General features: G+C 38.0%; 3 protein-coding genes across 3 annotated transcripts in view; 1 reads left to right on the forward strand and 2 right to left on the reverse strand.

The window, feature by feature from the left end:
* LOC122576262 (cAMP-specific 3',5'-cyclic phosphodiesterase-like) overlaps positions 1-15,037 on the forward strand; it is a 357,163-nt gene that overhangs the window by 55,871 nt on the left and 286,255 nt on the right. The window lies entirely within an intron of this gene.
* Positions 1-15,037, reverse strand: part of LOC122576268 (FK506-binding protein 5-like) — a 73,678-nt gene that overhangs the window by 35,675 nt on the left and 22,966 nt on the right. The gene's annotated exons all lie outside the window — the stretch shown is intronic.
* LOC122576264 (glycine-rich cell wall structural protein-like) lies at positions 6,256-8,712 on the reverse strand. Its single transcript, XM_043746315.1, has 2 exons — positions 7,942-8,712; positions 6,256-7,386 (listed from the first exon to the last, which is right to left on the reverse strand). Exons 1-2 carry the CDS (start codon positions 7,954-7,956, stop codon positions 6,274-6,276), a joined length of 1,128 nt encoding a protein of 375 aa, XP_043602250.1. The 5' UTR covers positions 7,957-8,712; the 3' UTR covers positions 6,256-6,273.

Raw genomic sequence — 15,037 nt, forward strand, 5'->3', positions numbered from 1 at the left:
GCTGCGGTCGCTAACGTTCACGCTTTATCGGTAAGCTGCATCGGTCATTGTTATTACATTTCCTTCTTCTTTCGTTTCCCTTTCAACTTCCGTTCTACTTCGTCGTTAGTTCAACTGTATCGTAAAATGCATATATCCTTTCCTTTCTCACTTGCAATTTAATTATTTCCTAACCGTTGAAATATCTTTAGAAGAATTCTGTTCGGAATTTTGAGTGGCCGTTCGTTTATGGCACAGACAGGTCCATTCCCTTCTTTAGGAAATTCCGAATTACTGTCCTCCCCGAGCTGAAAACCTAATGACTCCGAGGTCAGGTAAAAACCCGGGGAAAGGACCAGCCGGAAGGGCATGATGGACAGACGAAACCCAACGGCTGGTAGAGAGAAGCAGCAACGTAGGAGGACAGTTCATCATCAGACATCGACCATACGGGTGAAATACTTCACTGTCAACAAGAACTGCCCGTGTTCATAACATCACATTTTGCGCGTTTATACAACAAGTGCAAATACAGTTCTAGATTATTCTAACACTCGTCTGTTAAACCTCCTCTCCACCAACCTTGAGCGTTGTGATTCATTATTCGAGGTACGCGATATCGACCGATCGATGATAGTCGATGATTCGTAACAAATTCAAATGTAACGATTGCATGTGAGTAGATATTGGCTGCTGTTGGGTACAGCTGTATTTTTTTTCTATTTAAGAATCGTGGAAGAAAAATCGGAGGACTACGGGCGCCGGGATTCGAACCCGGGTCCCGAACGTTCGTAATCTAAGGCGCTAACCACTGTGCTACCGTCGTCCGGTGTTAGTTAGTGTCGAGTGACGGTATTTGTGGTGTCGAGTGCCGCCACACATGTAACGAGTAATTAATTTAATATATAGGAAACTCTTTTCCTAATTGTCCAACGTACATCAAAATCGTAAAAATTCGATTGCAAGCAAATTTGCAGTGATTCTGCTGCGATATCTCGAGGAATATCAACATCGTGAGAATTTGGCTGAAAGCATAGCCCAACTTGCGCGGTGCTTATCTCGATTAGCGATCGACAGATCGACTATTTAGTGGAAATTGCTGGGAAGATCTTCCGACGAACCGGAAGCACCTGGCACCGTGTCACGTGCGAACGAACCGCTCATGGTTAATAAGAAAAGTTGTAATTACACGGCTAAACTGAATCTCGGCCAGCTGTACGTCGTTGCACCTCGACGTCCGACACAGAGATCCAGGTGCCGTTGAGAAACTGTTTAGTTGCAACCTACTGTTTCCCTGCTAATAAATCGGCCTGTTTGGTGTCAAGTTAGTCCCTCAGTAATTACAAGTTAGTTTAATTCGTTAATTAATGGTGTCTTTGTCGAGGTACGCTCGCCAAGCCGGATCTGATTACACCGGAACTGAGATTGTTCGAGTGACCGCGTTGGATCTCGATGGTACGTCGCAGTTTCGTTAAATTCTGCTTCTGCTATTCGAGAGCGAACGTTTCCGTTTAATTAATTAATCGCTGACACCCGTGTTACCTCGGCCATCGAGGACGTTCGAACAGATTGCAAATGGGGAATTTCTAGTTTTTTCTCTGCTTGTTTCGATGACGAAATGACGATGTATTGTTCTTTATTGATGTATTTTATTGGCGAGGTTTATCGAAATTGTTGGATGGGAATTTGTAATATCGGTGAATCGAAGTTAATACGATTCTTGGATCGGGATTATTAAAATTGCTGTAGATCGAAATTATTAAAATTGAAGTTTAGGTATGTTTAGGTCAGTAAATAGCGTTAAGTGAGTGATTAAGTTTGCGATAAAATTATTATATTAAGAAAATACGTTTGTCGAGTTTAAGATACGTTTAGGGAACGAAAGAGAAACGAATAATGTTTCAGGTTGAATGTTTGAGAGTTGCAGGACAGCAGATTTTCGGCTAGTTATCGCGTTAGAGAAGATAAGAAGTTCTCGAATTCGATTTTGTCTTGCAAACAAAAGTCGATCAAGTATCCGCAAGTTTTAAAGTTGAACGCGATCTACGTGAGATTAGAGACGAAACGATCTCCTTCAACCTTTCATCATCAACGTAATTGACTGTCTTCGCTCGGGTATCGCCGTTGACATTTACAGACTTTCCGCGAAATAGATACGCATCTTTGTAAATGCCAGCAAACTTTCAAGATTAATTTTCAATCCTACTAATTAAAACTAGAGCTAAAGTAAATTCGGCCAATGCTAAATTGAATGTTTCTTGAAAGCTCTTACATAAAATTGTAAACGCCTCGTAAATTTGAAAATTAAATTTTCCGGTTTTATAATACTATAGGATTTTATAGGATATTATTTATTCAGAAATATTAGAAATTGGGCTTTGCAATGATTTGTATCCTGTATGATATGTTTATTGATAAATGGATCTATTTATATTAGATTAAACAGGAAACGATGGTTATTTAACGTGAAGTAAATGTGCTATAGCTAAGACAACTAAATGGATAACTCACAACTCACAACTAACAGTTCACAACTCATAACAACTCGGCAACTCAACTCTAGACTCCTCACATCTCGACTCCCAATTCACCACTCCTCACAACTCGACTCTCAGGCAACGACTCGTCACAACTTGACTCTCAGGTAACAAAGACTCGTCACAACTCGACTCTCAGGTAACAAAGACTCGTCACAACTCGACTCTCAGGCAACGACTCGTCACAACTCGACTCTCAGGTAACAACGACTCGTCACAACTCGACTCTCGGGCAACGACTCGTCACAACTCGACTCTCAGGCAACGACTCGTCACAACTTGACTCTCAGGTAACAAAGACTCGTCACAACTCGACTCTCAGGTAACAAAGACTCGTCACAACTCGACTCTCAGGCAACGACTCGTCACAACTTGACTCTCAGGTAACAACGACTCGTCACAACTCGACTCTCGGGCAACGACTCGTCACGACTCGACTCTCAGATAACGACTGCCTGTTAATTCGTCCTTCTCCTTGAAGCATCCCTTTGTCTTTTCTCATAGCCCCACCATGTACGTGTTCCGCAATCGACCGCGGTCATGGTCACGTAGGTCTTTTTTCCACGTAACTATTCGATTGAAGGACCGACGACACATTGAAGTTTCCAGACCCTTTTGGCCTGACGACACTTAGGCTTTTTCTCAATATTGTTTGTGGTTCAGCCGATACTTCTCAGGCCATTTGATACTACGATACTCGTGAGTAATTATTGGTAAGGTTTGCTTTCGAAGTAGTGGGATAAATGTTACGAGAATTGCGCAAATAGATGTCTGGGACCCGAAGATGATTTAAAATCGAGTTAAACATCTTCTAAGGGCATTGCCAACAAACTTCTGGCCTCGGGATGTTGAAAATAAGAAAAGTAAAGTTGAAAGTTGCATTTGCAAAGTTGTTTCTGTACGCTGGTTCTTGAAACGAAGATTTCATTACGCGACGAAGTTTTCTAATGGAGCCACGAACGAATTTAGATTTTGGAAAAATAAAATGACAAATAATCCAAGTTTATCCGGTCTCCGGGAAGTCAGCTGAAAGATCAGAAAGTCGATACCTACGGTTGCTACAAATTTATTCACCAATTGTATACCGAGTTTCCGCAACCGCAACCGAACATGAAGTATGCAAAACCATCGACCGTCACTTCCCACAATGGACGTTATTTCCTCGTCGTAAGAAACTGAAACTTTATATCAATAGACTGCCGACTATAAATATTTCGACAACGCTACTTGAAGTTTTTACCGACGCTTTTACTCTACTAAGCTTCACATAGTATCTTATACTTACGTAGAAATAAAAAAAAAGGGGGAGGGGGAGAAAATTAATACGATGTGCCAAAGTCGTGTTATAGTTACACCAAAATTCACAAAAATGAAAAACCACCTGCTATAGCGGTTACCACTGTAGCGTAGAGTGATTTATCGTGATCTATAGCGTTGTATAATGGATACTGTGTGCATTTCATTCTAATTGAAAACAAACTTTTGCTATGTTTCTACCCAGTTTAAATATTAATTCCTTCCTTATATTAGGTTGGAAACATTAGATGGTAATCACTTAGTTTCCAACCCAATACTATTCACTACATTTTCCATTTTTATTATATGTGTTATTATACGTTTATTCTGTGTAGCCTACCGTACACTGTTCCCTGCTATTCATAAATATGAATAATCTTCTCTAGAAATTACTAGACCAACAAACGAAGTAGCTCTAAAGGCGAAGGCGAAGGCGATATGCCCGACCACGCACGTCCCCATTCTACTTGCGCTACTTATATCTCCTTCTTCCCGCGAAGTGTGGTTGCGATAATTCCACGAATTCGTTTTATAATAGTTCTTTCGTAATCCGCTATATCCTCAGATGGGCTTTAAATTAGAAAACATATTGCCAGGAAAAATTGCTGGTGAGAGAGGGAGAGAGAGAGAGAGAGAGAGAGAGAGAGAAGGGTAAAAATTTTCATCAGCAGTTCCATCAGAGCGTCGTTTACCTCGTTAACGAGGACCTGGAATTTCCTTTCCATACGTTCCTGCTTATTTTCAGAAACTTTCTTAATCAGCAAGCGGCACTGCGTTACTAAGCCGCGGGAGAAACCGTCTCCGGCTGAAAAAGAATTACCACGTTCCGCGCTTGCCTCGTAAACGCAGTGTGCTTGCCGGTAGTCCGGGTATGCCGGTAATTATGGTACAGTCAACAGGAAGATGATTCTACGAGAGAAGATAAATCGAAAATGCGGAATAACATTTTTTTTCGAACAATGCGACGTTTTGTTTTCGGGAAAATCGAATTAAAAAATTTGTCAGCAATGCGAACGATTCGTATGAAAAGATCCTGTTGCGTATTTTAGACCTATTTTCTCATATAGAGTCACATCCTTGGTGACCGTGAATGAATATTGGAACATCCTGCGATAGAATCGAGGAGAACACTGAGGATTTACCACGCAAGAACAACGACACTTTTTGCTATAATCAACGTGGCATCGGTGTCTGAAAAACGATAATTAAACGGCTTTGTGCCTGCCATTTCCGCATTTCGTCCGTGTTCTGGTTTCTATCCTTCTCGTCTCGATATCAATGGAAAAATAAGCAAGATTTAGTAGCAGATATAGTTTCAACAAGAAATCTCTTTTAGCTCGTCCTTCAAATGACAGAAAATATCTCATTTGAATGGCTGAATCGCCGAGAATTCGATTTATCTTTATGCCGACGTACTGTCCCTTGTCGCTGTTCAATTTGATTTATGTAAAATGTAGATGTTTCGTAGAATTGATGTAATAAATGACCAACATCCTTTTCTTTTTGTTTCAGGTGAGTGCAAATTGAATCTTCTTTGTCGTTGGGTGGTTGAAAATACGTAAGTCAAACAATATCTGTTTCTTTTTTTTTAAATTATACAATCTTTAACAGGAAGTAATTCAGTAATAATAATAATTTGATATTGTCATACGTTACATTTACTTATCATACGTAGATAAGTTAGAACACTGCATTCGATATACAGCTGGTAGCTGCTGATAACACTAGTTTCCAGCATTACCAGCAGTAGCTGTCGATAAAATGTTGAGCAAAGTTGAGTAAAGCACAAGGTGAAATTATAACCGACTGCTATCTATATTTCCAATGTTGAAAAGATAGAAGCACTTGAAAACGTATCGACTGCTCACGTTACTCCCGTGAGGTAACAACCGGGTTCGATTTTCGTCCTAGCTTCATAGAGAGGTGAAGCCTGGTTTTGAAACGATGACCTGATTCGCGTGGAAGCTCGGGAGATACTCCACGTTATAACGTGAAAGGATCGTTCCTGACGTAATCCCACCCCACATGAGCTCCGTGTTGACCAATCGGCTTGAAGAACTACCATTGTTCGTCTATACACCGGTGTTTTAATATAACCTACCTCCTCCTATCATTCCGTGCAAATTTGGTACCTATACTATCTCAGAGTGCCTTTTCATCGCGATCCTATGTCACGAGAATTACAGTTTGAGATTGAAAAAACGATACACTATCTTAGAAATTTGCAATCAATTGTTGTACAATAATATAATTTTCACTCTCATAATAATTATAATTATACGAGCATGTTAGAATAATCGTCTTAGTGAAGAGGTTGATCAACAACGCCACACTTTAAGTATCGTACAAAAGTATAATTTTATCAAAGTGTACAAAAATATAAAGATTATCGCAAGCTGTAAAAAAGGGATTTACATGGATACCGCCAACTGTACAATATGCCTTTGCTCGATCCATCAGTTTAGTGTTTCTTTATAATGATCGTACTGGCTCCCCCTAGTGCCCCACCTCCAAGAGAACCAGCTCCCAGAGCAGCTCCTCCTAAAGCACCAGACGAAGCGTATCCATACCCAGCTCCGTATCCAGCTCCAAGGTTAGCAGTCAATCCCTGAGTGCCAATTCCAGAGCCAAGACTGGTTCCAAGTCCAGAACCAAGCCCAGAACTCAATCCAGATCCTAAACCAACTCCAGGAGAGATGCTAATGGAGCCAAGGCCAGCACCTAGACCAGAGCCCAATCCTGACCCATATCCAGCACTGAGGCCAGAGGAGCCGAGGCTGGAACCTAAGCTAGATCCGTAACTAGAGGTTAGGCCATATCCGTAGCTTGATCCCAGGCCTGATCCATAACTGGAGGTCAAGCCAGACCCGTAGCTGGATCCCAAACCAGTGTTCAACCCTCCGCTGAAGCTACCACTGAGACCACCAGTGATACCTGAACTCAAACCAGAGCCGAGGCCACTAGTGACTCCAGAAGTCAGACCAGATCCTCCGATAGATCCTGAGGATACAGGTATCAAGACAGATACAGGAACAGGTTGAGGAATAGGGATAGGTTGCGGGATTGAGACTGGCACTCTAACAGCCTGAGAAATGCCTGCGGACCTATGGAGTGTCAGTGCGGTTTGTTGAGGTGTGCGAAGTGAGGTTTCCCTGACGAGAGGCAGATTTTGTCTCACGTACCAGGGACCTGGGACAGGCCTGGGCACTGGATAGGGTTGGGGAATCACGACTGGCACTTGTTGGGTGATAGTGCGAATCCCACCTTCAGCTGCAGCCCCGTTTAACCCTGCAGATAGTCCCCCAGTCAGGCTTCCTGACAGAGGTCCAACTAGGCCACCATTAAGAGAGCCTTGTAATCCTGGAAGTCCACCCGAGAGGCTTCCAGCCAGTCCTCCTGATAATCCTCCAGTGTATCCTCCCGAAATTCCGCCATAGCTAGTACCAGAACCCAGGTCTATGCCTCCTGATGATCCTGCAAGTCCTCCTGTGCCTAGAAGAACGCCTCTCTTCGACTTCTCTGGCTTTCCTGGTTCAACTTCGCCAGCAATGGCGGCGGGCACCAAAAGGCAGAACTACAGTTCAAGAAGGACAGGGAAGTAATGACGGTCCTTTTAGAAATGAATCTTTGGAACTTGAAAAGCCGATAGTTTAAAATTCAGGAGTATTGAAGTTTCAATGAGGACTGGTATCGATTTCTTGAGTTTGCCAGGGGGTTAAATGCAATTGCGGTCGCTGTGCGAATATCGCCCAAGAAATGTTGAAAATGAACTGCGAAATATCCATATTTAATTTCGTATAATTATAATTTCGTGTATTTTCAACGTAAAATTATTGCTTTTTCAAAGATTTTATATTCCATTCTGCATAATAAAAATTTTGTATATTTTTGATACCAAATTATTAAATTTTGTATCCATCTGTATATTAATTTTACTGAGTAACATTCCACAGCACAATTCCAATGTTGCCATTTTGTATTTGCAAAAAACACTGAGGTGTTCTGCACAATTACAAGGTTTAACTCAAACAACTAAAAATTTCTCGCAGCTTCGCAAGTCGTTTTAAAGTTTCGTCCACGCAAAATATCAGAGTCTGAGAAATTCACTAAAGAATATCTTTCTACTTACTATGAACGTCCTCATAGTTGCTTGTCTCGTAAGTACAGCTTCGAATATGCCATCATTCGGCCCAGGTCCCTGTTTTATACAGGTAGATACAATCACTTTCACTGAATACGCGATCGTTCACGCCCTGATCAGAGTACTCTCCATCGAATTTTTCTGTCAACGTTTCATCCGATCTCTTTGATCCGCGATACAACCGCAGTCGTTGGAAACAGAGCGATTCCGCGTTACACGCACATCACCGTAATTCTTCGCCTACTTCTGATCAGTTTCTGGATCGTATCGCATGTCGTGCACGCGTAATGCTCCCACTATCATATCTCACGCGCGTCTTTTGTAATCAGGAAGCGAATTTACGGATTTTTTGTAAGGTTAGGTCAGAACCGTTGGTAACTGGAATTGGTGGCGCTGAGATCGCACGAGTGTTTTAGAAGCTTTGTGAAGGTTATTTGAGAATTATGATAGCACTTTTTGGTAATTTTGACACTCGGGAAAAAATATCATGGAAAACTTTTGGTATTTGTGGAAAATTCTGAGACAAATGGGGGAAAGTAAAAGTTTTATGAGTCTGTCTATTTTAAAAAGTATAAAGCGTGTGACGTATTCTGAAATTACTGTACGGTAATGGATATAATTCTGCGGAATAATAAAACGCGAGAGTACAGTAAATATCATTGAAATTTTTATTTTAGAGAATCTAAATAATAAAATTACCGTTTCAGAAAATGTTGTATTCAATTTTATATTAACTTTAATAATTCGAGTCCGTCTCAGGTTTAATAGTATATTCTGCAGAAAAAAATAGAAATAATAGAAAACAACTAAACGAAAAGTAATACATATTTCACAAACATCACTTCTACAACCCTCTATTTCGAAAATAAATTCCACGATAAATTAACATGTCAAATACAACACACGCAATATAGGTGCATGCATAAAAATGTACTCTATCTGTATGATGAAAGATAATCAAGAATATTTAATTAACGAGGGCGATAAACATGACCGATTTTCCGAATGGATACATCTTGTACGTGTTCATTACGGGGGATAAAAATTCTGGTTCTGGTAAAAGGTGTAATAAATGTCTTCGCGGATGACGATTAATAATAAGCGTGACTTTATGAAAGGTGGAGCCTTCGCTGGAAATAACTGGACAATCGAAATGCAGCGCCTCGAGTGAGGTAGATAAAGAGAGACAAAAATCGAATCTGCATTAAGCGTATCTGATACAAAGTATCGAATCATGATTTCGAATTCGAAAGGCAACCCGTAACAAATAAGCGATTCTTCGTTTATATTTCCGCGTTGAAACTCCTTTGCACAAGACTTTAATTGATGCCATTTGCTTCAACTCTATATTACAGATAAATCTAATATTCAGACAGGTTAGTTTATGAAAATTGTCTTTCATAGAAATATTGTTTCCGTTGAACGTGACAACGTGTGTTCGCGCTCGCCATCTATGTGCAGATGCGCTAGTTACAGTAGATAGTAACTAGAGGATAGTTCTAGATACAATCGATAGGTTTAAGATATTTTATTTGTTTTTATCCCTAGTCCATGTAAGAAAATGTAATAAAGGTTTTTCGGCTCAGAATGGTGTGATAGATCTATTCAAAGAATAAAATCATAGCTATTGTGATCCTACCTCTAAATACAGAAATAACAACAGTTTCATTATATGGAATATTGATGATTTACGATGAATTGTATCGAATATAGAAAATACAGATTTTCATAACCTTACGAACACACCAATTTTTTCGGTTTTCACATTTTTCATGTCTAAATCAAGTATGCGAGTAAAAAAGTGAGAACTGGGTTTTTCATGTTATTTAAGAATATGTAGGGTCTCTTTTGGGACGTGGCTGCGAAGATTTGCAGACAATCTAACCCAAGCTATTCCTCATCCCGGAAACTACCTCGCCAAGATCCCGATACCATACTGTGCAAAACTTCAACGACACGGTATGAAGAGGGTCACTTTATATTCATCGCATATACTCTCACGTCAAACTACATCTTATTCAAATCCCTACAGTCTCTGCCATTATCTAAATACACGTAGAGATCTACGTTTTCCCACGGATTTATGATTTCCAGATGAAATGGGAAATGGTGACACTTGTCAGGAATGTTTTCTAACCCTTCCGTAATTTGTCGAATTTTTCTTTCAATTTTTGCTATTTTTCTTACACCTATTAAATGATGATCGTAGCGTGGATTAAAATTCTGATCTGATACAAATTTACACACGTGAGAAAATTGAGTTGGAATTCTAATTTATACTAGGTGGTCCGAAAAGTTTCTTTCGTTCTATAAGAAAATAATGGATGCACAACAATTATATTATTTTATCGAATTTCGTATAATCCATTTTGTTCTATCAAAATAAAGATCACAACGTTCGACAGGTTAGGTTTCACGTTTGTATAAAGATGCATCGTTGAAAAAGACGGATTTGTAAAAGAAAGACAATTTTTGGACAAAGTAACAGTTTCGTTTTCCAGATCGGGGATTATCAAAGATCAATTAGATTATTTCCAGGTTCTATTTGCAGGAGAAATACGTACGTTTGATACTTATGTATATTTACTTAGGCAATGACTATAAGTATTTCTATACATATTTACCAGAAATGCATAAAAATCGCCGAGTAGCGAATCGCAATTGGTCGATACGCAATCCTACTTGCGCAATTGCATCGTGTGTAATGACTTCCTGTTAACATTGTGAAGGTTGCGATTCACGGGGTTGGTAGAAGCAACTATTTGTGTACTTTGAAACTCGAAACTATTCTATCAACTACTCAACAGACTCGTCTAATAAAAAAGTTACTTCGTAAGATCGATTCCTGCTGTCTATTATATTGTTTCTACAAAATTACAATTTTTCACGAAGATTAATTATTCCTGAGTGCTTCTACGTGAAAACTTATACACATAACGTGCTTTTGCTGGAATAACTTCGCGCGATGTACGAGGTACTGAGACATCTATGTTCCTATTCCTAGGGAAATTAATATTTAAAAGACAATTTCCCCAATAATAAAGATACCTGTAATATTGGGTTGGCAACTAAGTGACTGTGGATTTTGTCAGGGAAATTAATATTTAAAAGACAATTTCTCCAATAATAAAGATACTTGTAATATTACTTGTAATATTGGGTAAGAGAAACTCGAAAATGATATAATATTGGGTTGGCAACTAAGTGACTGCGGATTTTGTTATTAGGTGGTAATGATAAAATCCGCAATCACTTAGTTGCCAACCCAATATTATATCATTTTCGAGTTTCTCTTTAATTAGCGCGATCATAAATACTTTGATACAGAAGTTCGATTATATAACGCGAAGGTTCTCCCTGGTGATTAATTAAATCAGAAAATTTTGGCACTCAGACGAGATATAAAAGAGAGGTAGGATCGAACGAACGTGGAAACTGAGGTTCTAGCAATTTTTTCTCGCGCGCCGAGCTATTTGACGATTGTCAGAGTCGTTGATCTTCTACGTGGGAATAAATTTATCTTTCGGACAAGTATGAATCGAAGTTGGTGCGGAGAGAATTTGAAAAGCAGAACAGATGTGACCGTCGGCGATAAATTAGGTCACGTGACGTTTCTAAAGGTGCGCGCACCGTTCACGCTTTCTTTCGTGTAGTTACATTATATGCAAATTTTGATTTAAATACATCGGTAGTTTTAGAAACATTATAACATTATATTGAATAGAAACATTATAACAGCTAACAAATAGTCTGTCTGTTTGTAACAAACGATCGTTTACTCTCGTTATTAATACGCGATTCGAACTGTGATTTACAAAGTCAATGATTTTTCCAAGAAATCATTTAAAACAGCATTCTTTCGTCTATAAAGGAAACACGAAAGAGCGAAAAACGATTCGTCCTGAAACATCTCCACCGAAATATGAATTAAAAAGAAAATATTTCTTCTCTTGAAACGGAGCATGAACAAAGAATTACTGTAGATTGTGTTTATGTAATGTTGTTGAAAATGACAACGTGAACTCGTGCTCGCCATCTATGTGCAGATGCGTTAGTTACAAGAAATAGTAACTAGAAGATAGTTCTATTTACAATCGATAGGTTTAAGATATTCTTTTGTTTTTATAATAAAAGGTTTTTTTGGCTCAGAACGGTGTGATAGATTTATCCATTAAATATAATAATAGCTATTGTGATCCTACCTCTGAGTATAGAAATAACGACAAATGTTAATTAATTAAATAATTGTGTAATTAATCGATCGTATAAAATATACCAATATTTTTTTCAAAAGAAATTTCTTTTATACACGGGATATATGACTGGTAGGATCAAGGACGATTAACTCGACGCTATCGAGTAATTAAAAATTTCGTCATGAATGGCAATTAAAAGTGGTATAGAGAGAGAGTAATTCTGTTGGACGGCTGTTTCACAGTGGATGCATTGGTTATCAGGCCTGGTTTTGTTTCCCACTCCGTTAAAATCTCATTTCGAGGACGTCGATCAATTTAACGCGGGCAATAGAGACGTTGAACCTATTATCTCACACTAGCTTCGGTAACTCGACTTTGCAAGATCATCGATTTTCGTTAATCCATTCTCAAGTGACTACGAATCCATCCCACAATGAATTTGCCAATTCGATGAAACGGTCTTTAAGAGAATGAAATTTTCATGGTAATATTTTGACCAATATACGATCGATGTTCGAAGAGATTATTTATTGGAATCAAAATATAAATTTTATTTTATTTCTAATCCTAGTCAATTCCAATCTCGGTCTAATTATAGTTCCATCATTTCTTTCTCACATTCTTCTAACCATTTTTCTATCAATTATAATTTTTTTTTTCTTTTTTTGATTATTGTTTTGATTACTAATATCTTGCTGTTGTTGCTTTAGGCCTGGTAAATCTACCGACCTGTTTATATAATACCTTTCCCCTTTAGTTGCAATTTTAATTGTTGGTATCTGCTGCTGCATTGCTTCCCCTCACTATCACTAATCGTTAATTTTATTTAACTCTGAAATACTTCTGTGAATCACTACACCGGAGCACACGTCTGTTCACCTCGGTTGCCCGAGCAGAACTGATCAATTATAATTGATAATTAATTTGACGAGAAAATGGAATTAAATATTTTTTATACTTCCTATACGAATGATAAATTTGAACGTTCGATACTTTCAATTCTGTACACGTCTTATTTTATCTCGTGCATTTTTTTTTTTTTTTTATTCTAGAAATGAAGTTTTAAGGAAGAGAAGTTTTAATTGGACTTGGACATTTTTTGTTTCGTGCTGTGACGCTTTTTATTTTTATTCGTTAGTGCAGCGAGAGACGTCTGAAAAAGCGTTTTTAGATTTAATTGGAAAAAGTTCAACAATCTCGAGATTATAGAAAATAAAAATGCTCGCAGTCAATGGAAATAATTTTCGTTCCACAAAGCTTGGAATTTCGATGCTTTTTTTCCATAAATGTTACCGAACCAACGATCCACAAAACGAATTGGTTACAAACATTATCACACGACACACTTCGACCTATTTTAATAGCAAACTAAAAATTTCCCAGCGTATCAAATAAATATAACATATTAAATTATTTAACCATTAAATTGAACTGTCGAATGTAAAGAAAATAATTTAACGACATGCTTAAGCCATCGATCTGGTTCGAATACGCGAACCCAAATTTCTACATTCGCTTTGACATTTTTATTTACAAAAATACAAGCAGCGTTCCTCGTTTCACGAGATTCTTTGCATAGAGGAAAGCAAGGTGGATGCTCAGAGGGAATGTTCAAACAAAAGCTAGAAAATCGAAGCATAGAGAGTTACGTAACATGTAGAAGCGTACTCGATACGTATGAAAAGGTATCGACGAAAAGGCAATGGTAGTTGGAAATAAAACCTGACGATTTCTATCGACATCCTTATTGAAGCCAATTTACATACGAAAAAAAGAAGTTCCTTCTTTTTTTCTTAAACAACATGTAACGTTACAATTTCATTTATTTCTTCTCTCTGGACTTTGGTGTATTTCCAAAAAACTTTCCCTTGTTTTTTTCTTAAATTACTAAACATTCGTTAAATCATTAAGACGCGTCGAATTGTATTTCGCGATGAAGTTTATAATTAGTTGGTTTTATGTATCACCGTGTTATCGTATTTTATTCTACGGAACGAGAGCATTTATGATTGTTCGTTAAGAAATGTTCCTTTTCTTTTTTTTTTTTTAAATATCGTATCATTGAAATCCGTAAGTTTCTCCTTATTTTTATTTATTTAGAAACATTATAGATTTAATTGATAGTATAAATAGTGTTAAATCGTTTGTCCAGAATTACAATTGAAATAAAAAGTATAGAATGAAATTGTTTGGTGAAAATCTTTGTCCTAAAAATTCGACAGCTCCCCTGCATGCAAGAGAGATCATTGTTCTATATTTTGTATGCGCGTGAAACGCGAAACGTTTCGCTGTTAACATTGTTAGATGATATATTTCGAGAAACGCGCGAACAGTCGCACGGACAGGTTTTCCCCGCGATTATTTTAGGATGTCCAGAACGTCATAGGTGACAGAATAATTTACGGTATCGCGATCATCATTCATATTTACGATGGCCTATGCATTTCGAACGATATTCCTCGTGGACATCTGCCAACTTGCTCTACCAAGATAGCTGATGCGTAATTATGTCTGTTGGAATCGTCGTCTCGTATTTATGCTCGCGAAATATCAACGAGCTGACGATGTCAAGTTTTTAACGATCGTTATGATCGATTTCTTCAGCGGGAAATTCGTTTCGAATTGCAGTGAAAATTTTCACCGCAGATTATGGCAACGATGTAACACGTTTGAAATATTTAACACTCGGTGAAAATAATTTTGGCTTCTGTGAAATTACACTTGAAATTGATCATTTGTATACATACGTTACATAATTAAATATATTAAACGTATTTAAATGTGTAATGATTTTAGTCAATTTAAATGTTAAATATTGGAAGTATTAATATTTTAATATTAATAAATATAATTCAAGAGTGAAGTATAGAGATGAACTTTCAAAATGA

The sequence above is a fragment of the Bombus pyrosoma genome, linkage group LG16 (assembly GCF_014825855.1).
Source record: "Bombus pyrosoma isolate SC7728 linkage group LG16, ASM1482585v1, whole genome shotgun sequence".
Lineage (NCBI taxonomy): Eukaryota > Metazoa > Arthropoda > Insecta > Hymenoptera > Apidae > Bombus > Bombus pyrosoma.